Source organism: Hirundo rustica, chromosome 31, assembly GCF_015227805.2.
Source record: "Hirundo rustica isolate bHirRus1 chromosome 31, bHirRus1.pri.v3, whole genome shotgun sequence".
Lineage (NCBI taxonomy): Eukaryota > Metazoa > Chordata > Aves > Passeriformes > Hirundinidae > Hirundo > Hirundo rustica.
In genome coordinates this window covers 48006-70328 of record NC_053480.1, presented here as the reverse complement: position 1 = coordinate 70328, position 22323 = coordinate 48006, and the positions used below count along the sequence as shown (strand labels likewise).

General features: G+C 52.1%; 3 protein-coding genes across 3 annotated transcripts in view; 2 read left to right on the top strand and 1 right to left on the bottom strand.

Annotated features, from left to right (window-relative positions):
• The window catches only part of LOC120764551 (zinc finger protein 16-like), a 51459-nt gene that overhangs the window by 24249 nt on the left and 4887 nt on the right, over positions 1 to 22323 (top strand). The window lies entirely within an intron of this gene.
• LOC120764589 (serine/threonine-protein kinase PAK 3-like) lies at positions 1271 to 14223 on the top strand. The gene is made up of 15 exons (XM_040088592.2): positions 1271 to 1349; positions 1732 to 1769; positions 2206 to 2328; positions 4392 to 4535; positions 4812 to 5228; positions 5363 to 5530; positions 5867 to 6038; positions 7460 to 7523; positions 8052 to 8100; positions 8869 to 8981; positions 9640 to 9757; positions 10431 to 10530; positions 10981 to 11177; positions 12521 to 12658; positions 13081 to 14223. The coding sequence occupies exons 1-15, from the start codon at positions 1271 to 1273 to the stop codon at positions 13147 to 13149; spliced, it is 1989 nt and encodes a 662-aa protein (XP_039944526.1). The 3' UTR covers positions 13150 to 14223.
• On the bottom strand, positions 17628 to 20193 carry LOC120764559 (zinc finger protein 239-like). The gene has a single exon (XM_040088540.2). The coding sequence runs from the start codon at positions 20167 to 20169 to the stop codon at positions 19093 to 19095; it is 1077 nt and encodes a 358-aa protein (XP_039944474.1). The 5' UTR covers positions 20170 to 20193; the 3' UTR covers positions 17628 to 19092.

Genomic DNA, 22323 nt, shown 5'->3' with positions numbered 1-22323 from the left:
TGGTTGTTTTCTTGAATAAAAACCGGTTAACCTAATGACGGTGACTGGTTCCTTTGTCACAGCGGTGTGGTGAGCACAGCCGTGGCGGGACTGTCCCACAGCCACCAGCAGCCCGGCACGTGCCGGCACAGCTCCCGGGCCCTGCCGGCACAGCTGCCTTGCCCAAGGACAGCCCCTGTGCCGGCCGGGGCAGCTGCGCTGAGCAGCCCCAGCACGGGCAGGGCCCTCTCCTGCCCAGCCGGGCACTGCCCAGGGCCAAAGCCCACGGCACCCTCAGCCCCAGCCTGCCTCACCGGCCCTGCGGCCTCAGCCGGGCTCTGGGCTGGCAGCAGCAGCTCCCTGTTCACTGCTGGGGCTGGCGGCCTTCAGCCTCTCCCTGCTGGCTCCTGTCAGTCTCCGCCTGTCCTCAAGCTCTTCAGGGCAGCTGTGGCAAAAGTGGAGGCTCTGGAATTGGTTCCAAGGCCTGGCAGAGCTGCAGGCCCGGAGCCCTCTGTGCTCCCTGCTGGCCCCCTCCATCCCCTCAGCCCCACCGTCCCCCAGCAAAGCCCCGGCCCCCTTCAGTCTCTTCAGCCCCCCACGGTCCTCTCACCCCACTCAATCCCTTCTGACCCATCCCGTCCCCTTAGAGCCACCATCCCCTCAGCCTGTGCCGCTTCCCTGTCACCTCAGTGCCACCATCGCCCTCTGCTCCCCCACAGCCCTCAGTCCCCCCAGCAGCTCAAGGTCACCGTCCCTGCAGCGTCAGCGCCTCCTCAGCCCCCTCAGCCCCCTCAGTCTCACCGTCCTTCAGCAGCTCCTCAGGGGACAGGGCCTGGGGCCAGCGGCAGCTCCCAGCGCTCCAGGGACACCCGGGGCTGGAACTGCTGCTCCGCCCGGCCCGGCCAACAGCTCGGACCCAGCACAGGAACAGGGGACAGAGAGGGCACAGGGGGAAAAACCAGAGGTGAAACAGACAGCCGAGAGGGGACAGAGGTAAAAATGGTGCCTAGGCCTACACAGACATCAGTCTGTCCATGTGCATAAACTCACAGACCAACGCAGAGCATTGGCTTTGTGATGTCAGGGCTTGGTTGCCATGTGGTTGTGCTGACATCACAAGGTTGCCTTGGTGCACGGAAGCCTCAGTGGTGTCAGAGCAGCTCTTGGGCTTGCTCAGTGCAGGAGCATCCTCCTGCTTGAGGCGTTTGTCAGTGGGCAGCTGCACACTGACAGGAGCCTTGTTTGTTCCTGTGTTCCAGCACACTCTGCAAACTTGCACAGCAGTGCCACAATGATTGGGCAACTCACTGCTGCAGTTTGCTCTGTCTATGGCATTACTTATTCCTACTATTACCTGACTCACCTGGCACGTAAGTAGAGGTTTTCCCTGGGTATAACCTAATTTGGCTTTTGTATGTCTTCCTGCTCTTTCTTAGTGACTCAGTTCATCTGGAAACAGAAAGGCCATTTGGGTTCCACTTGGGTAAAGCTGCTGTCAACACGTTCAGCTGAAAAGGGGGTATCTGTAGCCAGGGCTCTGTGGGCAGCACTTGCAAGGGAACCTGAAGGGGTTCTGTTCCCTCCATGGGAGAGTCTGTGGCAGCAGAGTCTGACATTTCCTCCATTTGCTGGATCAAGCAGGACAACTTTGAAAATGTGGAGTGGGAGACCTTCTTGGAAGACCTTGTAAAATGCTTTGGTTGTCTCCAGTTTTCTCAAAGAATCTGGTTCATTTTCCCTTGCCCACTGCAGGTCACCTGAGACATGTATTCAGAGGTGCCGATCCTGAGGTGAGTGAGAGAGGAACATTTGATGTTCCTGGTGTTTGAGAACTGTGGAGCAAGCTCTGAGCTTGGCCTGTGGCAGTAGAGTGCACAGGGCCAGCTGAGTAGGCGGGAAGAAAATCCATTTCCATGTCTGCAGCAGCAAGAGCAAAGGCATCACTGGCTATTTCCTAATTTTCCGTTTCAGAGCTTTAAAAGAACTAAAAGCCCAGCTTTGCAGAGAGAATGCAGCTTCTTGATAGTAGCCAGGGGGAATATCTAATCCAGAGCAATTTGCAGTTCTGTTGAATCAGCCCATTTGAATTTAGTCTGAGTGACTTAGAATCCCATTGCTCTCAAAGCTGCTGATTTGTGCTTAGTAGAGGTGGTTCTAGAGCTGAATAGAAAAAAGGTTATAAATGATAGGTAGTAGCCTGTGTCTCATGCTCCTGTCTGTCCACAGAGCACAGAATCAAGAGCAGACTCTCCTCTGGCTTCCTCTGCTCCTGGAGAAGAGGCCAAAGAGGAGCAAAATGACCACCAGCCTCCAGCTGTGCTCACACCACAGCCAGAACTTTCCAGGACAGTAAGTGCCAGTTTCTGGAGGGTGCTGTCTTGAGTGCAAGGCAGAGCTGCAAGTTTCTGAGCAGCCAGCACTTGCTGCTGGTGGCTGAGGATGCAGAGTGCTGGAGTCCTGCCAGCACCGAGTGATTCCCCTCAGCCAGTGGCACCTGGAAAATGGGCTGTGACCTGTCATGTTTAGGCCCCAGCTTGCTGGGATTCGGATCGGGGCCAGGCTGAAGCATGAAGGCTCCCTGTCTGCAGAGCAGGGAGCGTGTCAAAGACACTGCTCTCAGCCTTGTTGGATACGTAGGGGACACTGTGGTGTGCAGACACCTGTCCCCCTGCACAGACTTGCCAAGTAGCTACAGGCACAAAACATATTGATCTGACAGCACAAGCTCTTTGGGCTGGTTTGTCCCCACGAGCTTCTTGGGTGTGCTTACCTGGAGCATTTCAGAGACACACTGGAGACGTGGAGTTGCTGCTTGAAGTCCGGGATTTTGGTGCCTTTGTTGCCAGGTTGTTCTTTTGCCTCTTCAGGCAGGGCTGTCAGTAGCAGAGCTGACAGGTGCTCAGAGTCCACCTGTCTTTTGGCTTTTAATCAGCTGCTAAGAGATGGTTGTGTTGTCCATGAGTCCATGGGGGGCCACTCTTCTTTTGTGTGACAAAAGACACAAACTGCATAGTTCTGAGCCCTTCTTCTAGACAAAAATCAGAGGCTGCATGTGTCTGTTGATCCCTTTTGTTGGGAAGTCTGCAGCTTTGACAACTCCACTGGAGCCTGGAGGCCGGGGCAAAGCTGCAAGTCCTTGACTGCTGTCTCCTAATGCTAAGAACAGGAAGGACATCTTGAAATGGTGGATGAATCAAAGCCCTTGCATTCCAGCTGGTCCTCAGGGGTCAGAGGGGCTGGGAGGGGCTGGGCTCCATTTGTGATTACAGCCACCTTAGCACGCTCGGTGTGGTCGAGTCCAAGAGAAGAACTTGCCCAAGCACAGATGCACAATGGGTGCAGCTCCCAGTGCAGTGCTCGGGGTCTGCTCACATTCCATAATGACCTACACACTCCAGATTCCCCAAGAGTGTGGTTTATTGAGGCAACAGGAGAGCAAGTTCAGGATTGCAGCTGATCAGGGCTACCGGGTGCTGATGTGTAGTGACAGAAAGTATAGTAAGAGAAAGATTATAATAGTGAGATCTGTCTGTCTGTCTATCTATCTGTCTATCTGGATCTTCCTGGCTCTGCTCCAAGGCAATTGGATGTGCAAAGCTCACCTAATGGGATCCTTTCTGGAGAGGATAGACACACATTCCATTGACTGATCCTGAGCAGGCAGAGATGTTTCCCCTCCAGAGATGGTTGTTTTTTCCCCTCAGAGGTGTTTTCCTCCTCCAGCCTCTTCTGCCCTGAAGCCCCCTATTTATCCTAGAGGTTTCTGCCTTTCCTAGTGAAGTGAAACAATCTCATGTTCTAGTTGGGTTTTAGTGACTTTGATGGTACACGCATGAGAGAATTCTCAGTTGACAGCAGAGGGAGAATCAACACCTTGGTCCCCCTCCATATACTGAGGTGGCCGTAGACGGTCTGTGACCTCCATCAGAGGATCATCCTTATCTCCTGAATGACCAGGATTTCTAACAAGAGTGTAGATGGCAGAAAGGCAGGAATGGTGGTGCAGGCCTGAAGAGAACATGAACTCCACAAGTGTCTCTTCCAAGGAGTGAGCTCACACAAGAAGCCACCTGCAGAGCCAGGATGGAGCTGTGGGACAGGGCTGGGTTTCAGTCACTGCAGAAAGACAAACAGGACACAGCAGAGGCAGAGGGAGGCCCTCAGCAGACCCTTGAGAAATGCCACATGTTCCCTGTCAGCTTCCTAAGAGGCTGTTGGAGCTTCAGCCCCAGATGGAGCCTGGTGGTAGTGCCAGTGTCACTTTGGAATTCTGTGCCTCCCCCGGGCAGAGAATGACCCAGGAGAGCAGCAGCACAGAGCTTTGGGAATGTGTGAGCCCAGCAGGCTTTGAATCTTGGCCCACAGATGTTGTATGGGAAGTTGAAAGCCATCTTCTCTTGCTTCCTGTGCAGGTCCCACTAGAGAAAGAGCACGAGCAGATTGCTTGCTCAGAGATGCCATGCCAGCCATGCCACATTCAGGGAGAGCTGTCTCCAGCCAAAGAAGGGGAAAAGCAGCTCAGGCAGCAGCTGGAAGAGCCCCAGGAGAATGGGCAGGTAAGCCTGGCTGGCCAGGTGACAGAGTGAAGGGCAGGAAGAGGGGCATCAAATGGAGCTCTTGGCAGCGAGGAGGCCAGGAGTGCCACAGGCACTGAAAGCACAGAGCCTTGGAATCTCCAGAGATCAGCAGTGGGACAGGAGGGTTCCAGTGGAAGCAGAGGTGGTCAGGGAAGCAGAAAGAAGTGGCGGAATGAATGTGATTTGGAGGCTGAAAGAGGAAAAGCTGAGGCTGATGGCAGCTCCCAGTCACTTGCTCTGCATTTGTGTGCACAGAACATGGAGGCAGAGGCACAAGCAGAGCTGCCCAAAGCTCCGAGTGACATCATGGCAGTGAAGAGGAGCAACAAGGAAGACATGAGAAGAACTCAAGATCGCTGGAACCTGCAGCAGCAGAGGGGCGATCAACAAAACCAGGTGAGTGGAAGAGTGGCAGCCACTCCACTCCCAAAAGTTTCTGTCTCTTGTCCTTTACAGAACTCTGGTAAGAAGCTGCAAACCGAGCTGCAGAAAACTCGGGCTAGGATCAAGGCAAGGAAGAACCTTGATGAGAAGCTGCAGGAAAAGCTGCAGAAAACTCAAGCTAAGATCAAGGCAGTGGACGAGAGGCTGGAGGTAGAAACGGAAATTCAAAGAGAAACAGAAGAGATAATTAATCTCCTCCTTGAGGAGCAAGAGGCTCTACAAAAACGAGTGAGTGAAAGAGCAATAGCCACTGCTGTCTGTATCCATTGTGAATCTGGGGCTCTCCCTTTCCTCAGCTGATGACTTTTGGCTGAGAGGGACAAGCTGGTACTCTCTGACTGCTTTGTTCTCTTTGACTTGAGGTGGAAGTGTTGGCATCTCACCTGGCAGCCTGCAAAGATTTCCAGCAAGTGACTGGCAACAAGGAGCCTCAAAATTCCTGTGAGGCACAGCAAGTGTCCCAAGCAGAAGTGCTGCCAGTTGAGCACGTTGTGAAGATGGTGGAGGAAAAGAGGACTCCGTGCGAGGAGGTAGAACATTTGAACAAGGAGCTGCAAGTGTGTCTGCAGCCCTTGGAGGGGGAAAGAGTCCTTGGAAGAGAGTGGCATGTTCCTTTTGGCAGTGACCCTTCAGAAAATCCATGCAAATGGATTTTGGAGAAAATGGAAATGAATCTGGCCATGAAGTCGAGTAAAACCAGCCTTTGGTTTTGACCCATCCAGTTTGAGAAGTGGAAATCAGAAAAAACCCATGGCAGAGCCCTGCATGCAGCTGACAGCATCTTCCTAAGGGCTTGCATTTGAAATGGGATCTCGGGCTAATCTCTGCCAGCCACTTTTCTGACACAACCCCCTTTGTTCTCTAAGATCTACACAGGCTCTTCTATTGAACCTGCAGCAGCAGCAGCTGCAGTGTCATCTAAAGGAGCCTTTGCTGCCGGAGCTAAGAAGGGGAGCGCGGGCAGTTTGTTCATCTCCAGCACGGACAGAGCTGCTGCTCAGCACCAGGAGATGGAGGATGACTCCCTGCAGCTACTGAGTACGTCTGGTGTCTTTCTCACCTGAGGGACAGTGCATTGTGTGCACGTGTCAGCACAGCTGTACCAAAGGATCCTGCTCAGTTTGGTGGCACAGGGACATTTAGGACTCCCCACAGGAAATGCTGTGCTCCAAGAGAGTGCTCTGGGTGTTGCTGCTGCCTCTGAGGGCAGCTTGGAGGGGCTTGGGTTTGCCTGAGCTTCCCTATCTGCTAAAGGCAGAAGCAGGGATTGTTCTTGCATCAGCAGAAGGCTGTGACCTTGCAAATGATCCAGGCAAGTCCTGTGTGCTAGTGGCCAGACTGGATAGAATAGTTAGAATTCCTAAATTCTCCTAAGACTCCTGACTTCTCACCAGTCACCAGAGCAAAAAAAAAACTTCACAGAAATTGATTTGTTTTGGCCTTTTGTCTCTTGCTTGTGGTTTTGTTTATATTTTGGGTTTTTTTCCTGGATTTTTTTTGGGTAGAGTTTTTTTCTCCATCCTGAAGCAGCTCTTCTGCTCCCTGTGCCATTTTTATGACTGTTCTTTTTACCACTACTGCATCTACAGGGTTATTTTAATGAGAATATTTTATTTTTGTCAGTGAGAACTCTTTTGAAAGAACATTGGGGCTGGCTGTGCCTTCTTCCCATTGCTGGTCAGTGCTGGTGCTTGGGCTCTGCCAGCGTTGTTGTGGTGGCTGCCCTGCCCCTGAGGGCTGGTGTGACTGCAGAGGCTGGAGCCTTCCTTAGCTGGGAGAGTCCCGCTGCAGCACGGAGCTGCCCCGAGGCAGCAGCAGCCCCTGGTCTGGGCCGGCTTCTGCACGGCATGGGCTGGACTCCCGAGAGGGTCAGCATCTCCTCGGGGCAGCTGTCCGTGTCACAGCGGCACCCGAGGAGCACTGCTGTCCTTGTGCCCTTGCCCGCTGTGCCCAGCTGGGAAGATGGGCACGTGTGCGGTGCGGAGAGGGCGAGTGCAATGGCAGAGACTGATCCGTGCTGTCGGGGGAAGAGAAGCAGTGTGCTTCTTCACGTGGGGCACGGGCAAGGGCGTCTTGGAGCTCAGCCTGCTCATCAGGGGTGAGGGTCCTGATGCTGAAAGCCCCCTTGGGATTGGTCATTGCATGAGCTGCTTTGGTTTACAAAGGGAAAGGCATTCCTTTGGCAAACTGCTGCAAGCTGGAGAAGATGCCCTCCTCTCCTGGGAATGCATCTCCCTGTGCTTTGTTTTCTGTCAAGAGATCTCTTCAAAGGACTGTAGCAAACCAGTCTCTGTGCTGGCCTGCTTGTGCTGCAGAGCTGCCTGTCTTGTTGTGCTTGCTGTTGTTACCCAGCTGACCACAAAGGACTCAGAGCCCCAGACAGTGGGGCTGCCTTTTGGATCTCTTGGATGATGGGATCTCTGCTTTACAGTGAGCATCTTCCATTTTGTTTCCCTCAGGGAAAATAGTGAACATGGAAAATCCCCAGAGGAGATACACTGAACTGGAAAATCTTGGCAGCGGGTGAGTCCAACCACAGTTACTTCTACACAGTCACAGGGCAGGTAATTTGCTGGTGGAACATCTCTCAAGTGTGAAGTCAGGCACGGTTAGTCTGCTCCATCTCTCAGTACCGGCCAGAATTTGGAAGTGTGGTCAGAAGGCATTGCCAGAGACACTTGTATTTCATTGTCAGAAACAGAAACCTACCCCCTGTCACAGCAGTGAGAGAACAGTTCTCAGGGACATTTCTTCCCAAGAGTTTGCTGAAGGAAACAGTCTGTGGTCAGGATAAAAACTGCCCCGTTGAGAAACTGAAATCCAGGATGAAAGAATCCACTGGCCTTTTGAGCTGAGGCAATAAAGCCCAATGCTTCAGGAACAGGCCCAGTGCCCGTGCACTTGAGAGGAAAATGCATCATCTGCCTTCAGGCAGAGCCCTCCTGCATCCTGCAGGTTTGAGGCATTTACAGCAGACATCTCCTGTCTGGGCTGGCTTTCACTCCGAGATCTAAATGGCTTCTCCTTTCTCTGCTGCTGTTTTGTTTCCAGGGCTTTTGGAGTTGTTTGTAGAGCGGTGGACACTGCCACAGGAGGAGAGGTAAATGTCAAGAGCCCCTGCAGATTCTGCTGCTCTCGAGGGCTTTGCTCTCCCGTGTCAGCTGTGGCTGGAGCTTGGGCTCGAGCTGTGCTGCAAAGGCACAAGAAGCACAGACTGGTGCCAGCCTGCCCATTGCATTTGGGACAGTTTTTGTCCTTCTCAGCTGCCAGAAGGAAGGCAAGGAGGGCAGCGGCTCCTTTCAGAGAAGGACGCTCTCCCTCGCTCTCAGTTGCTCCAACCAAGGTGGTGCCTTAGAGCATCTCACTGCTCTTTGGGGCTGTGGCTTCAGAGTCCTGAATTCTCATTTCTGGCTGCCAGCAAATACATCTGAATGTTCCTGGGAGTTCCTTAGGCACCTGCAGTGCTGCACTTGGGAACTGCACGTAGGGAGAGATCTGCAGGGCGTCCCTAAAAGCCCTAAGCCCTGCTAATAGCCCAAGATGTATCCAGGGAGCACCAAGGCACACATTACTTCTTCTGAAGTACAGACAGAGAAGCAGAGAGTGTGCTCAGAGCTTTGGGGGTGATAGTTGAGACACCACTTTTAACAAGTAGACAAGGCAAAATGTCAGTGGCCACGTGTCCTGTAAGTGGCCTCCAAAGGAGCAGAGAAATGGGCTGTTGGAATGTCAGTTCCTAATTACTCCTTTGTCTAATCACAAAGCACTTTGGCACGGCTCCTGTGTCATTGCAAAATCACTCGCTCCATGTGTGCTGTGGTCTCCTGCCACCAGTTTCTGAAGTTACTGATTTTCAATGTCATTTTAGGTGGCCATCAAGAAAATAGATCTTGAAGAAGTGAGCGAGAAGCAAAGAATTGTTAATGAAATCATGATCATGAAGAGGAATAGGAGTCCCTGTCTTGTGACTTATTTAGACAGGTGAGTGGTCATGGTCTCATCCCATGAATGTTTGTTTACATACTAAAAGCATGCAAGGTTAAAAACCCACTTTGGACACCAGCAGAAAAGAGAGCTGTTAATTATTGGTTAATTATGATTTCTTGACTCATCTCCAGTGGATGGGAAGAGAGTGCATTTTGTGTGCATGAGTCTTCCCTGGCTTCCAAACACAGAGTTGGAAAATTGTTCAAAAACCTGCATCAACCCTACCATAGGAAGTCAATACCCTGTAAGTTCATGGCCTCCATGTTGTCTCAGGATTGATTTTTTAAAGTTTCTTCCATGCTGATGAAGCATCCTAGAGAGGATTTCCCTTGGACTGTTGCCCCTCTTTTCCATGGCCGTCCATGCCAGGAACACTTGGTGCTTATTTCCAGAAATACCATGCGTGACAGGTTTTTCATCTTGGTTGTTACTAAACTGCACTTTTTGCTTGCTGGCCATCTAAGACATCTCCTTTTTCACAGATGTGCCATTCTCCTTGAGCCTGCACAGACTGCAAATAATGCACAGCCGAGAGGGAATGTCTATTCCTCGAATTCCGTCCTTGTCTCAAAGGGACCCCGAAACCAGAATCAAGCAAAAAACCACTGTAGGCATGAATGTTCATCTGCATGGCCTTGTTTCCTTCTTTCAGCTACCTTGTGCATGAGGAACTCTGGCTGGTGATGGAATACATGGATGGAGGCACTCTGAGCGCTGTCATCAGAGAGACTCCGATGACTGAAGACGAGATTGCAACAGTCAGTCGGGAGGTGAGGGATCCCACCTGTGCTTCCGAGGGCCTGGGCAGGAGTGTCTGGGAAAGGGGCTCAGAACAGGAGCGATTCCATGGGCCAGGCTTTGTTTCTGTGGTGCTGGTATGCTATGGGAAAGCAAGAGCATCTCAAGTGAGCTGCCTGCCAGTGCCCCTGCACTCACTGCACTCTGTTCTTGGACTCTTCTCTCCTCCTGTTGCATTCTCACTCTGTCTCTTGTATTTGCTCTTCTCCATCTTGCCTCTTTAAGCTTTTGCCTGTCTGCACTGCATTCCTTGCCTGTAAAAGCAAAGGTGGTGATGGCAGCATTTGAAATGAACAGCAAAGAAAAAAGAGAGACTCATTTCTCTCGGTCCTCAGCTGAAAAGGTTTGCAGTGCGGCCAAAATGCTCTTTACTTCTGAGCACATCCACTGCAGCAGCAGTCGTTGTGGCTGGTTTGCAGGGGAGAGTCTACACCAGCAGTTGCTGTTGCTCTTTGAAAAGCTGGCATGTCTTTCTTTAGAAAGGTGCTGCTCTGCTAGGGTTGGAGCAGCAGGCTCTTCCTCTCACTGTGTTCTGCCTTTACTCCACATTCCCCTGGAGAGGGAATCTTTGAGAGCTGTTTCCTTTCCTGTGTGATGAAATCCCATCACTGATTTTTGCCCTCCTGTTTCTGTTTTCTCTCTCAGTGCCTGCAAGGACTGGATTTTCTTCATTCCAACCATGTGGTGCACAGAGATGTGAAGAGCATCAACATCCTTCTCAGGACCGATGGCTCTGTCAAGCTGGGTCAGTCTATTCTTGGCCAGGTGCAGCGTTGCAGGGATGTGGGGTGTGGGGCTGCTTTGGAGTGACTGCCAGCCCCCCAAAAATGGTGCTGGTGCAGTGCAGGGACCCCTGCCGTGAGCTGACCACACGGTTGCAAGGTGCACAGATGAATCGCAAGGAACAAGCAGTCCAGAGTGGCACTGCTCTGTGTGTGTCCTTTCCAGAGGGAGGGAGAGACAAGTCTAAAGCTTCAGGGGAACAAAAGCCACTGCTGGAGGCAGTGTGAAAAATGTGGGGATTTTTGAAGCAGCCAGTGCCATATTTCCTTGGCTAAAGCTGAGGAAACAGAGCAGGGACAGCTGTCCAGGAGATTCAACAGCACATTCTCAAACTTCTACTGGGCAATTCTTTTGCTTGCTTTCCTAATTGTACAGTATTAAAATAAAAAAAAATCTTTTGCTTTTTCCCCAGCTGATTTTGGCCTCTCTGCTCAACTCACCCCTGAGCAGAGTAGACGGAGCTCGGTGATCGGGACTGCTTGGTGGATGGCGCCTGAAGTGGTGAAAGGTCAACCATATGGGCCCAAAGTGGACATTTGGTCTTTTGGAATTGTGGGCATTGAAATGGTGGAACAAGAAGTTCCTTACCAGAATGCAAGTCCTGTCTCGGTAAGGTGTAAATCCTCTCTGATCCCGCTGTCTTTCTCACCTATCCCACGTTCTGTGTGCCACTGGACAAAACCCCATTGCCATCTGCTGGAACTACTTCCACCACGGTCCCTTTCTGAAAATGTCCCTGCAGCACACCGGCATCTGCTGTAGTTTGGGTTGCATCAGTGGGGGAACTCAAGCCTTAGCCCACGCAAACAATCTCCATTCTCAGGCAACATTTGGCTTTGGCTTAGAAGTTGTTCCAGCTCTTTTGGCTGTGTAGATGGCCCTACTAACAGGAAACAGGCATCTTAGAACTGGAGTTATCCTTCCTGAAATGAAGGAAAGAAACCCCAAATCCAACAAAGTTTCTAAAACAGTGGTTATGAGAGAAGAAGTGCACCCCCATTCTTCTGACAGGGAAACTTGCCTGAACCCTCGACATGTGGCTGTGAGGGCCACAGAGTCTCTTGTGCTCCTTGTGCAGTGTTGCTGAAGCACTTAGTGATCCTATTTCTTCCCTAACCCAAGCCGCTTTCTCCATGTCACCCAGCTGAAGCCTGGGGATGTGGAGAGCCTGCCAAAAGCAGCCCTTTGTTTCCTGGCACTTTCTAGGAGGGGCATGCCATTCATGCATTGACTTGAGGATCCAAATGAGCAGAGGGCTGCCATAGGGATGGCATTTCTCCTTCTTCTGATTTGACCACCAAAATTTTCCTTTTGCCATGTAAAGGAAGCTGAAATTTGCAGTCTGCAGAGAGACAGAGCTGCAGGTGTTTCCTGTGTGCCCAAAGAGGCATTTTCATCCCAGTACATTTGTGCATGCATCTTCATGTGTCTGTGTTGAAGATGAGATTCCAAATGTTTGTTTCCTTACCTGAGGAATAACTGAAGGATTTCCTTTGTTTACTTTCAATTACCATTGTTTTCAAGAACCAGGCAAAAAGCTTGATGACTTTTGTTTTATGGCAGCTGTGCTTAAGGGAGCACCAAGCACTGCAGAGATGCTTTTCATGTAATAATCCTCGGAAATAGTAGAGTGAGTTAGTAGAGCAAAGTCCCTCTTCCAAACAGCCTGTCAAGCTGCTCAAGTGAATCCTCAGAGAAGCAAATGTGCTTTTGCTGATGTAGTTCCCACTAATGAGGTCAGTCAATGAAATCAGCTGCCAAGATCTGCTGGATGTTGAAGAAGCTGTGGCTGCATTGGGGTTTGGGTTTTTGTTGGTACAGGAAAGTGATCTCTGCCTGTCTGCTACAGCAGAAACTGCCACTGCAGAGTGGAGCTTAAACAATGGCATCTGGGAGAGCAGTTGCAGACGGGAAAGAAGCAGGTGAGAGACTCATGTTTCCTTTTTGTCCAGGTTCAACTCCTGACAGCCACCAAAGGGGCCCCAGAGCTGCGGCGGCCCAAGTTCCTCTCGCCTTTGCTGCGTGACTTCCTGAGCTGCTGCCTGCAGAGAGACGAGGCGCGGCGCTGCTCTGCCAAGGAGCTGCTGCAGGTAAAATGCCAAGGGGCTGCAGGTGAAACCGTGTCCCAGGGATGAGCTCCTCCTGCACTGAAGGGCAAGGCATCAGATGAGCCCCCCTCCTCCTCAGCTCCACTCCTGGTGCCGTTCAGATGAAAACAGTCAGGAATCCTGGGCTGGGCTGGGCTGGCAGGGACCTGTAAAGGTCATCTGGTCTAAGTATCCTGCAATGAGCAGGGACATCTTGAAAGAGATCAGGATGCTCAGATCCCAAATATTTCCAGGGCTGGGGCACTTAGCAGCTCTTGCAGCAAGCTGTGCCACTGTTGCCCCACTGTTGCTCCTTAGACCTGCTCTGACTCAGTCCTCTTTTCATTGCAAAAATATTACCCTGCCTTTGAGGCTCTTAGCTTGGAAAGTAATGGTTCCTTGTTGTTTCTTTTCCCTTTGTGCAGCATCCATTTGTAACATCGGCCAAGCCTGTGTCCAGCCTGGTGCCACTCATCATTTCAGTGAATAAGTAGAAGGAGGTGTTGCTAGAGGACACAAAGAGAAATGATACTCACACTTAAGTCGTCCAGAAGAGAAGAAGAAACTTTATTTTGATTACCTTGCTTATATAGATTCTGGACAATGTCCAGGGATTGGAGAACAAGGTTACCACCTCTCCATCCCACTGTCCAGGCTAGAAGTCAATCAGTTGTCCCTCATCAGAAAGGAATGCGAAAAACAACTCTTTGTTTATGTTACAAGCCTGAGAAGACTCCACTACCGGAATGTAAACATCAGAAGGCTAACAGAATAGGGCAACAAGGAGGAGACAAGAATGTGACAATCACTTTAGAACTGTTCTCCATCACCAGCTTAGAGTAGGATTGTAGTGTACAATTGCAGCAAGGATTGTAGCGTAGGATTGTAGCAAAGAATTGTAGTGTAGGATTGTAGCCTAGGATTGTAAATAAAGTTTCTGAAACCTCAACTCATTTCAAAGATTCCCCTCCTTCTGAGCCTGTGAGAAAGCTCAACATTTCCTGAGACATAAACTTTAGAGAATTAAGGATTTTAGAGGGGTTAAGATTTTAGTAAGAGATAAACTTTGCTGGAATTAACTAAAGTAGATAGGTAGGCTTTGCTGAAATTAAAAGTTAGTAATTAACTAAGAGAAACAGGGTTTGGGATCACTCTTCCATATTAGAATAACTGATTACTTGTCAACTTTATGTTTGGTTAGCTGTGTTAATAATGAAGAATACAGAAACTGATAAATAGCTTTTAGGAACATAAGACAATTGTAGGCCTCCTCTGCCCAGCAACCCATTGAACAGCCACAAAGACAGGAAACAGGAGTCCTACCAAGGGTTCATTTATCACATTTGTATTGAAAAGGTAGAAAGGTCAGAAAGAGGAAGACTTCTTTACTTCCTCATTTTGGGGACCCCTCTCCATGAAAAGGACCACCAATGCATTTCAAAGAACAAACTACAGCATGCTTAATTGCCTTTTAGCTAATTACCATAGGAAGCGGGGAATGGGATGTACCAGCGTTATGAATATGCATTTGTGTTTTGGGTATTCAATACTTTTGTAAATAAAAGGACTCTGGGATCACCTATAAATTGTGGTGTGTACTTGGGAGCTATCCCGCACGCTGCCCGGTGTCATCATAAACATGCACTTTCTAACTTGAAACTGTTAGAGAGATTTTGTCCATCACAGTTGGGTATCGATACTAGATCAATACCCATATTTCTTTAAGAAGTCATTCCTTCTGAATTGTGTTTTTTCTTAGAGGTGGAAAGTGACATTGATGGCTTCTTTGGTACAGTTGGAAAGTGGGGAAGGCTTCAGTCATCCTCCCCAGACTAGAGTGCCTTTGGAATGTGGCCCACTGGCTGGGTTTTACCCAGCTGTGGCACTTGTGTTTGAGGCAGAAAGGGCAGTGGCATTTGCATTGACTTGAGTATCCAAATGAGCAGAGGGCTACCATAGGCATGCCATTTCTCCTTCTTTTGATTTGACCACCAAAATTTTCCTTTGCAGAGGCAGAAAGGGCAGTGGCAGAGGCAGAACCAAAGGAGGAGTGGGGCAGCCCAAATATCCTGTGCAGATGCAGGCCTTGAGCTCTGACTCGAGAGCATTTGTGCTCCTGCCACTTGGATCTGTATCCCTAAGTGCAATCTCTTTGGCTGGAGGAGAGTTTTGCTCAAGTGAGGAAGCAGCAGGATCAGGGAGGCTGCTGGCAAAGGTGCAGAGCTGGTGCAGAGCTGTCAGCGAGCTGGAGGTGAGACTCGGCCGCGCCTTGCCCAGGCTGGAGCCCCAGCAGAGCCCTGGCAGAGCCCGGAGCAGCCTGAGCCTGGGCAGAGGCCGGCTGCACTGAGGCCCTTGGAGCTGCAAGAGGCAGCAGCCCGGCCCTGGGTGCCTCTTGGTGGCACCGGGAGAATCCTCGGCTCTCAGAGCCCAGGTGGCAGCTGGCTGCTCCCGAGGGGAAGCGCAGCCGTGCTGGGCACAGCACAGACTGGGGGCATTGGCCGTCTGCAGTGTGCACAGAGGAGAGAGAGGCAAACGACAGCCGAGGGCTGCAGCCCTGCCTGAGGATTCCTACTCTTGTGCCGGCTGCCCTGTAACTGCTGGGAAAGGTGAGCAGTGTGTGCAGCACTCTGGGCACAGGGCAGGGAGCCGGGCTGCTCCGCAGGCTCCAGCACAGCGCAGCGTCCTTCAGGCACGGCGCTTCTGCCAGGGGAACCGAGGCCAGCGTGAGGCAGGGACAGCTTGTCAGGTCAGATCTGCAGGAGCCAGAGCCTCACACAGCTCTGGCAGGAAGCGCCTGCAATCCTGGACTTCTGCACTGAGCCACAGCAAAGGTGTGAAATGCAGAGTGTTTTGCAGAAATATCCAGGGGCACCAGGCCAGCCTGTGTTGCGCTGTCTGGCACACAGCAAGCACTGTGCAATACAGCCCTGAGCTGCTGGGAGAGAGGTGTTAGAAAGGAGCCAACTCTTTGATGAAATTAAATGGGGGCAAAGTCATCAAAGCAAAAGAGAACTGTTTCTTAGTAAGGATTCACCTGAGCTGGGTGTGTATCTCGCTCTCCCAAGAGCCAAACACACACACACACACACTCCAACAGAATGCTGCTTTTTATTGCCTTTCCCAGCCCAGGGTGAACCGTGTCCCCTTTCCCTTTGGCTGGGTGCTAGGGAACTTACATTCTCTCCCCACCGCCTACTTGTCCGTCCCCTCCCCTCTTATCCTACTTCCCTTTTGGTCTGGTCTTCAACCTGGCCCCTCTCCCAGCTCACAGCAACACCCAACAAATTAACTAGAACAAATCCAAACCCTGAATAACAACATCTAGAAGCAACAACTTTCATTCTCTTTTCAAGTAATCTTTTGGCTGCAGCAAAATATTCCCTCCTAGCTCACTGAGGGAATCGGGGATGAGCCTGTGGCTTGTGAGGCTTGAGCAGTGAACTGATCTGAAAGGCAGCAGAAGGGTTTCAGTAGGCAATTTGTGTTTTCTTTCTTAATTTCTGAAGGAAAGACACAATGTGGCTTCAGTCAGCAAAACCATTTTCCAGGTGCATTGACGAAATGCTTGTGAGCAATTCCAGGAGAAGGAAGATGCTGAGAAAGTGTTTAACAAATCATGAATTCCATTGCCATTAACAGACAGTGTTGAGCCCTCTTTTCCCCCAGTGCAGTGATTGATGTGTGCAAGTGGCTACCTGAGCCTTGAGAATAGAGTAGTCCTCCTAAGAGGGTAGCTGGAATGCATTCAAGGGGAAGAAAGGGGTTGTAGGAGGCTCTTGACCATCAAAGGAAAATGTGAGGAATGGGATGTTGCCCAAGTGATGACCAGAGACCCTCAAGAGACCCCTACTCTCCCATCAGTAACTTCTGAGACGTGATTTAAGTAGGTCAAATAATTTGAGGGAATGTTCAGCCTGTGAGTTTCAGCAAAGTCATGAGTAGGTCTTATTTCCATGGTTACAAAGTAGTAGGTGAGATTTCTGAGTGAGCAGAAAAGTGTTAGAAAAGTGATTCCCCACACACCCAGACCTGCAGACCCCACAGAAACACCGCCGGACACCACCCACAGCAAGATGCTGATGGGGACTGGGGGCTTTGCGTTGTTCTTTGTCTTCCTGGCGCTGGGGCTCAGCTTCTACACGTGCAGGAAGGTGAGGGGGGGTCCTGGGGGTCGTGTCCCCCCTCCCCCAGAGCGTATGAGCTCCCCCAGGGCCCCCCAGCCTGGTGTCACCCCCTTTTCTCTGCCCACAGAGCTCCTGAGCTGGTCGCAGTCGCAGCCCCTCCCTGTGGCCTCGGGCCTGGCCGGGACCCCCTGCTCCATCCTGAGATGATTTGGGGGGGATCGTGTGTCCCCCCAGCCCTGCTGTCACTCTGTCCCCGCCTGGCTGCTCCCAGTGTTCCCAACAAAGCTTCCCAGTTCACCCCAGTCCTGTTTACTGGGGGCAGTGGAGAGGGACTTGGGGGGACCCTGCAGGGGGACCACGATGCAGGAGGGGAGAGAACGGGCCTCAGGATGGATCAGGAATGGGGACGCTCGTGTGTCCCCCTTGTGTCACCCTGCTCTGGGGACTCCTTGGGAGGCACCTGAACCCCAGCACAGCACCCAGCCAACACCAAAAGGCGCCTGGGCGCCCTGAAGCTGCCAGGGGAATTTGGAGAGGGGGCGCATGGGGGGTGCCCAAGCCATGCCCAGAGTCCAGCACTGTCCCAGCACCATCTTGGGGATTAGAAAGGAGGAGGAGTGGGACGCTTCCCAAAGCAATTTGGGGGTTCTAGCCCCCTCTTCTTCCCTGCTCTTCCACCCCTTCCCCTCTGCCCCCCAATCCACCAGCCCTGTCCATCATGCTTGGTGTTGGAGGTTCCAGGCCCCTCCTGCTCAGTCTGAGGTCCCATCCCCATTTCCCTCAATTCAGGCACCTCCTGACAGCTTTTTTCCTGGGAGGAGTCCCTGAGTTTGGGATTTTTTGGGTGCAGTTCTGCAGGGGGACAGCTCTGTTTGGCTTTCCCCTCCCTGTTGTGGCCTCTCAGCTGCCCCCAATACCCTGGGGCTGCTGGGATTTCCCTCCTGGGGACAAGGACCTTCATTCCCTTCCAGGAGCCCAATGCCCAGCTGGGGGTCCAGCTCAGGGGCTCCTTGAGCAGCTGCCCCACAACCTCTGCCAGGGTCTCCCAGCTCTGGGCTCCCCCAAAGCCCTCAGCAAGCCCCAAGTCCCTCCCAGGAACCCTCAACTCCCTCAAACCCAGCATCCCCCACAGCCCCTGCAAGTTCCCCCCATGGCACCGGCCATGGCCATGTCCCCACATGTCACTGGCCATGTCCCACCATGTCCTCACCCATGGCTGTCTCCCCACCACAAATCCATCCCTGTCACTGTCCCCCACATCTCCAGCTCTGCCCATTTCCCCTCATGTCCCCATGAATGGCCACATCCCTGTCCATGTGTCCCCATGTCACTCTCCATGTCTATGTCCCACCATGTCTATGTCCCCCATGTCCTCACCCATGTCCCAGTTCAATCTCTTTATTTTTACCACAATGTTGGACATTTAAAGTCATGAAGAGAAATGAAAAACAAATCACGGTCAAACAAAAAGGATTGCTGTGTCTGTGCCAGCTGAGGATCCATGTGTTTGGCTGGGAGGGAATGGTGCCTCCGCTGAGGCCTAGCGACCTGGTTCAGGAACAACACGGCAGCCACACCCAGGCTGCTCGGGCCACCAGCTCACAGCCACCAGTGTGGTGGACAGCAAATGGCGTTTTATTACCTGGTTACATGGAGTTATAAAACCTCTGTTTGCTACATCACTTCCGTCTGCTTACGTTACAAATTACGTGTTGCTTACCTTATCAGGGACACTAAACAACTAAGTGCTGAGGGAGGGGTTCTGTCTGCCCGTACAGCACGGTATCTTCCGATCGCCTGTCCCTAATCTCCCACAAGGGAAGAACCTTTTTTGGAGGGGTTTCCACCCCACTGTCTCCAAAATCTTGGTTCCTGTACTTGATCTTCACTATTTGGCTGTGCAAGACACACTTGGGCAACAGGAAATGAAAATCGTGGAATCCCTGAGGTTCATAAAGACCTCCAAGACCATCCACTATTCCTTGATGGCCCCAGATGAGAGGATTGAACGCAAAAGGTTTTCTGGGGTTGAAAGTCAACAGATCTGCTCTGCCCAAGGAATTCCCAATGTCAGTCTGCGTCTCAATGGATGTTCCTGCCCCTGTGTTCATCCAGGTGCCCACGGGGAGCCAGGAAGATGTGGAGCACTCCCAGCCAGGTGTCTTCCCAACACGATCACCAGGACCACGGATCAGCAGGGCTCTGCCCAACGGGGGTCACTGGGGATCATCCAAGGCCGATCCTCCCACGGGGGATGGAGCTGGAGCAGCGCACGAAGCTCTTCCTGCTCTCGGGGCATTCGCAGGGCTTCCCTTAGTGGTGCCTCCGTTGGTGTTTGCTTGAGTGAGAGCTCTGTGAGAAGCTCTTCCCACACTCAGGACACTCGTAGGGCCTCTCCCCAGTGTGGATGCGCCGGTGGACAGTGAGGGCAGAGTTGTGCTTGAAGCCCTTCCCGCAGTCAGGGCAGCGGAAGGGCCTCTCCTCTCCGTGAATCCGCTGATGCACGAGGAGATCAGAGCTGGTGTGAAACCTCTTCCCACACTCAGGACACTCATAGGGCCTCTCCCCGGTGTGGATGCGCTGATGATTCCTCAAGTTGGAGCTTGATCCAAAGCTCTTCCCACATTCCAAGCAGGTGTAGAGCCCTTCCCCAGTGTGGATCACCTGGTGCTGGATCAAACTGGAGCTGTCTCTGAAGCTCTTCCCACATTCCCCACACTTGTAGGGCTTTTCCCCAGTGTGGATCACCTGGTGTAGCCTCAGGTGAGGTCTACACCTGAAGCTCTTCCCACACTCCCCACACTCATAGGGCTTTTCCCCAGTGTGGATCCTCTTGTGCCGGATCAGATTGGAGCTCCGGCTGAAGCTCATCCCACACTCCCCACACTCATAGGGCCGCTCCCTGGTGTGGATCCTCTTGTGCTGGATCAGGTGGGATCTCCGGCTGAAACCCTTCCCACATTCCAAGCACTTGTGGGGCTTCTCCCCAGTGTGGATCCTCTGGTGTTTCCTAAGGCTGGAGCTACACCTGAAGCTGTTCCCACATTCCCCACACTTATAGGGCCGTTCCCCAGTGTGGATGCTCTTGTGCTGGATCAGATTGGAGTTGTAGCTGAAGCTCATCCCACACTCCCCACACTCATAGGGCCGTTCCCCTGTGTGGATCACCTGGTGCCGGATCAGACTGGAGCTCCAGCTGAAACCCTTCCCACATTCCAAGCACTTGTGGGGCTTCTCCCCTCCACGAGGCTTCTCCACCAGCTCTGAGCTCTGGCTGGATCTCCGGCCGCCCTCCTGGCACAGGGGGGGTCTTTGCTCCTCGCAGCCCCCTGCGCTGGGTTTGCAGCCCCTCCTCGTGCGGCATCTCCGGGGCTTTTCCTCCTCCTCCATCCGGCCACTCCTTGGGAATGAAAAATCCTGGTTTGGGGAATAAAACAAGAGGAGAGTGCCTTAGGCTGGGGGTTCTTCCTTGCACAAGTTCACCTCAGAAACGCATTGGCAATGTAAGAATTGCCACATTGGTCTGTAAGAACCTCCAAAAGAAGAAGATTCATCCCAAAAGTCCTCCAACCATCAAGACACAGATCAAAAACTCCCCAAACATCAAGACTCAGCCAAAACCTCTTCTAAAAGATTCAGCCCCTTGCAAAAAACAAAAGCATCAACATTTAGCTCAATCAAGCTCAGAAACACCAAGATTCACTCCCATGAAAATCATGGATTCCCCTCCCCGGTCACCTGCTACATGTGGGGAGGGAAACACTCCTGGGGCTGGGGGGAGGCTGCAGATACAGGGAGGGCTGGAACCTTGTGGTGCCTCCTCTTCCTGCTCCTCACACTCCTGTGTCCCTACTCTTCCTCACACTCCTCTTCCTCCCACTATTCCTCTTTCTCCTGCACAATCCCACCTTCTCCTCCCATGTGCATCAACATTTTGTTCCTCAACCCTGCCTCTCCTTCCCTTCTCCTCCTGCCCCCAGGCCCAGCACCCACTGCCGGCTCCCTCTTCCCCCCAAACCCACAGCATCCCACCGCAGGGACAGGGATGGAGCTGGGGCAGGTCGGGCTGGGGCAGCGCTGGGCTCTCGGCCGCTCCCGCCCGCACTCGGTCCCGCTGCAGCCGCTCCCGCCAGGACAGCGCGGGGGGGCCCGGCCTTGGCGCTCCCCCCTCCCACCTCCCCAAATTCCCCTCACGGGGGTGCCCCATGCTCTAGGGGGAATGTCCCGCAAACGGGGCACCCCCAGGAAAGGAAGAAGAGCAAAGTGTGTTTACAAACACACGCTGTCAATCTGCTTGGGGATAGGGCCAGGCACTTGTACATAAGGAAGGCACAGAAGAAGCCATCAGCTCCAGAAAATGTTATGAACTGACCACACGGACTGCTGCTCAGCCAAGGGCCTGATAAATTCATGAACTTATAGAAGAACCTAAGAAGGACTTCAAGAAGGACTTAACAGAGTTGTGAATATCGTTACCTGTGCAGAAGTGGGGTGAATAATAAGGTGGGTATGTAGTAGGGGGATTGGGAATTCTGTACTTCTCAAGTACTTCAGCCAGGGGGGAAAGGGAGAGAAAGCCAGGAAAATTAGGAGAAGGAGGCTGCATCCTCCAACAATTGGAGAGGCCCTATGGGAAATGTCCCATGGCCTCTCCCTTTTTTTAATGAATAAAATTACTTTTACAGGACTCCTCTGTCTTCTTTGTGGACACAAACCTCTGCTGATGTCAAGCTTTCCACACACCTTGGGCCTCCTCTGGAATTCCTTCCACCATCTGGGACAGCGGGCAGTGAGTGGAGCTGAAGGTGCCTCACCCAGTTTGGGTGATGGGCTCCCTTGGGTGGCGGCGGCACCGGGGATTGATTGGGTACCTGAGAGTGTCCAGGAGACAGACGAGTGACAGATCAGGGGGGCTGTGAAGAGTCACCAGGGAGAGAGTACTGAAAATCTCATCAGTGAGGACACTGGCATCTTCAGGGAGCAAACATGGCAGGGAACACATGCAGGGTGGAAAAGGAAATCCAGTAGAGCGTCCTGGCCAAAGGGATGATGATCCCAAAATATCTCTGAAGGGTCCCTTGGGAGAATGTTGAGGTAGTTTGCACAAAGTTTTAGTTTTCATAGTTTTCAGAATCTGTGCTGCCTAGAGGTGTAGTTCTGAGCCTCGCGTTAAGTGCTTGTAAGCTCTTTTTACAGAGTACGTAGATGTCGAGGTTTAAGTCACCTGTGGAATTTTTTTCCCCTCCCAAGTTGCTAGGAGACTAAGTGCTGAGTGCTTAACCTGGACAAAAGAACTGATAACTTAGTTTTGGGGGAGGGAAAAAAGCTCCTGGAGAGAGCTGAGGGTGGGGGGGATCTCGCGGCTCTTTTCTGCTTCTGGGGGGAGCACCGATCGGGCCACGGCTGGCTGCTGGAGTCCACGGTTAACGAAGGAGTCTGGTCCTGGGAATTCTATCATCTGTTGGAGTGTCCAGGAATTCGGAGTTTCTTCGCTGTCCTGCTGGATTTTGGGTGAGCCCGGGTCCCGCCGCTGCAGCTTCTCCG

Bases quoted from the DNA above. Each gene is read 5' to 3' on its own strand.
- LOC120764589 (XM_040088592.2), top strand. From the start codon at position 1,271: ATGATTGGGCAACTCACTGCTGCAGTTTGCTCTGTCTATGGCATTACT. The intron at 1,350-1,731 runs GTAAGTAGAGGT...TGCCCACTGCAG, and splicing joins TTACCTGACTCACCTGGCAC to GTCACCTGAGACATGTATTC. The intron at 12,659-13,080 runs GTAAAATGCCAA...CCCTTTGTGCAG, and splicing joins CTGCCAAGGAGCTGCTGCAG to CATCCATTTGTAACATCGGC.
- LOC120764559 (XM_040088540.2), bottom strand. From the start codon at position 20,169: ATGGAGGAGGAGGAAAAGCCCCGGAGATGCCGCACGAGGAGGGGCTGC.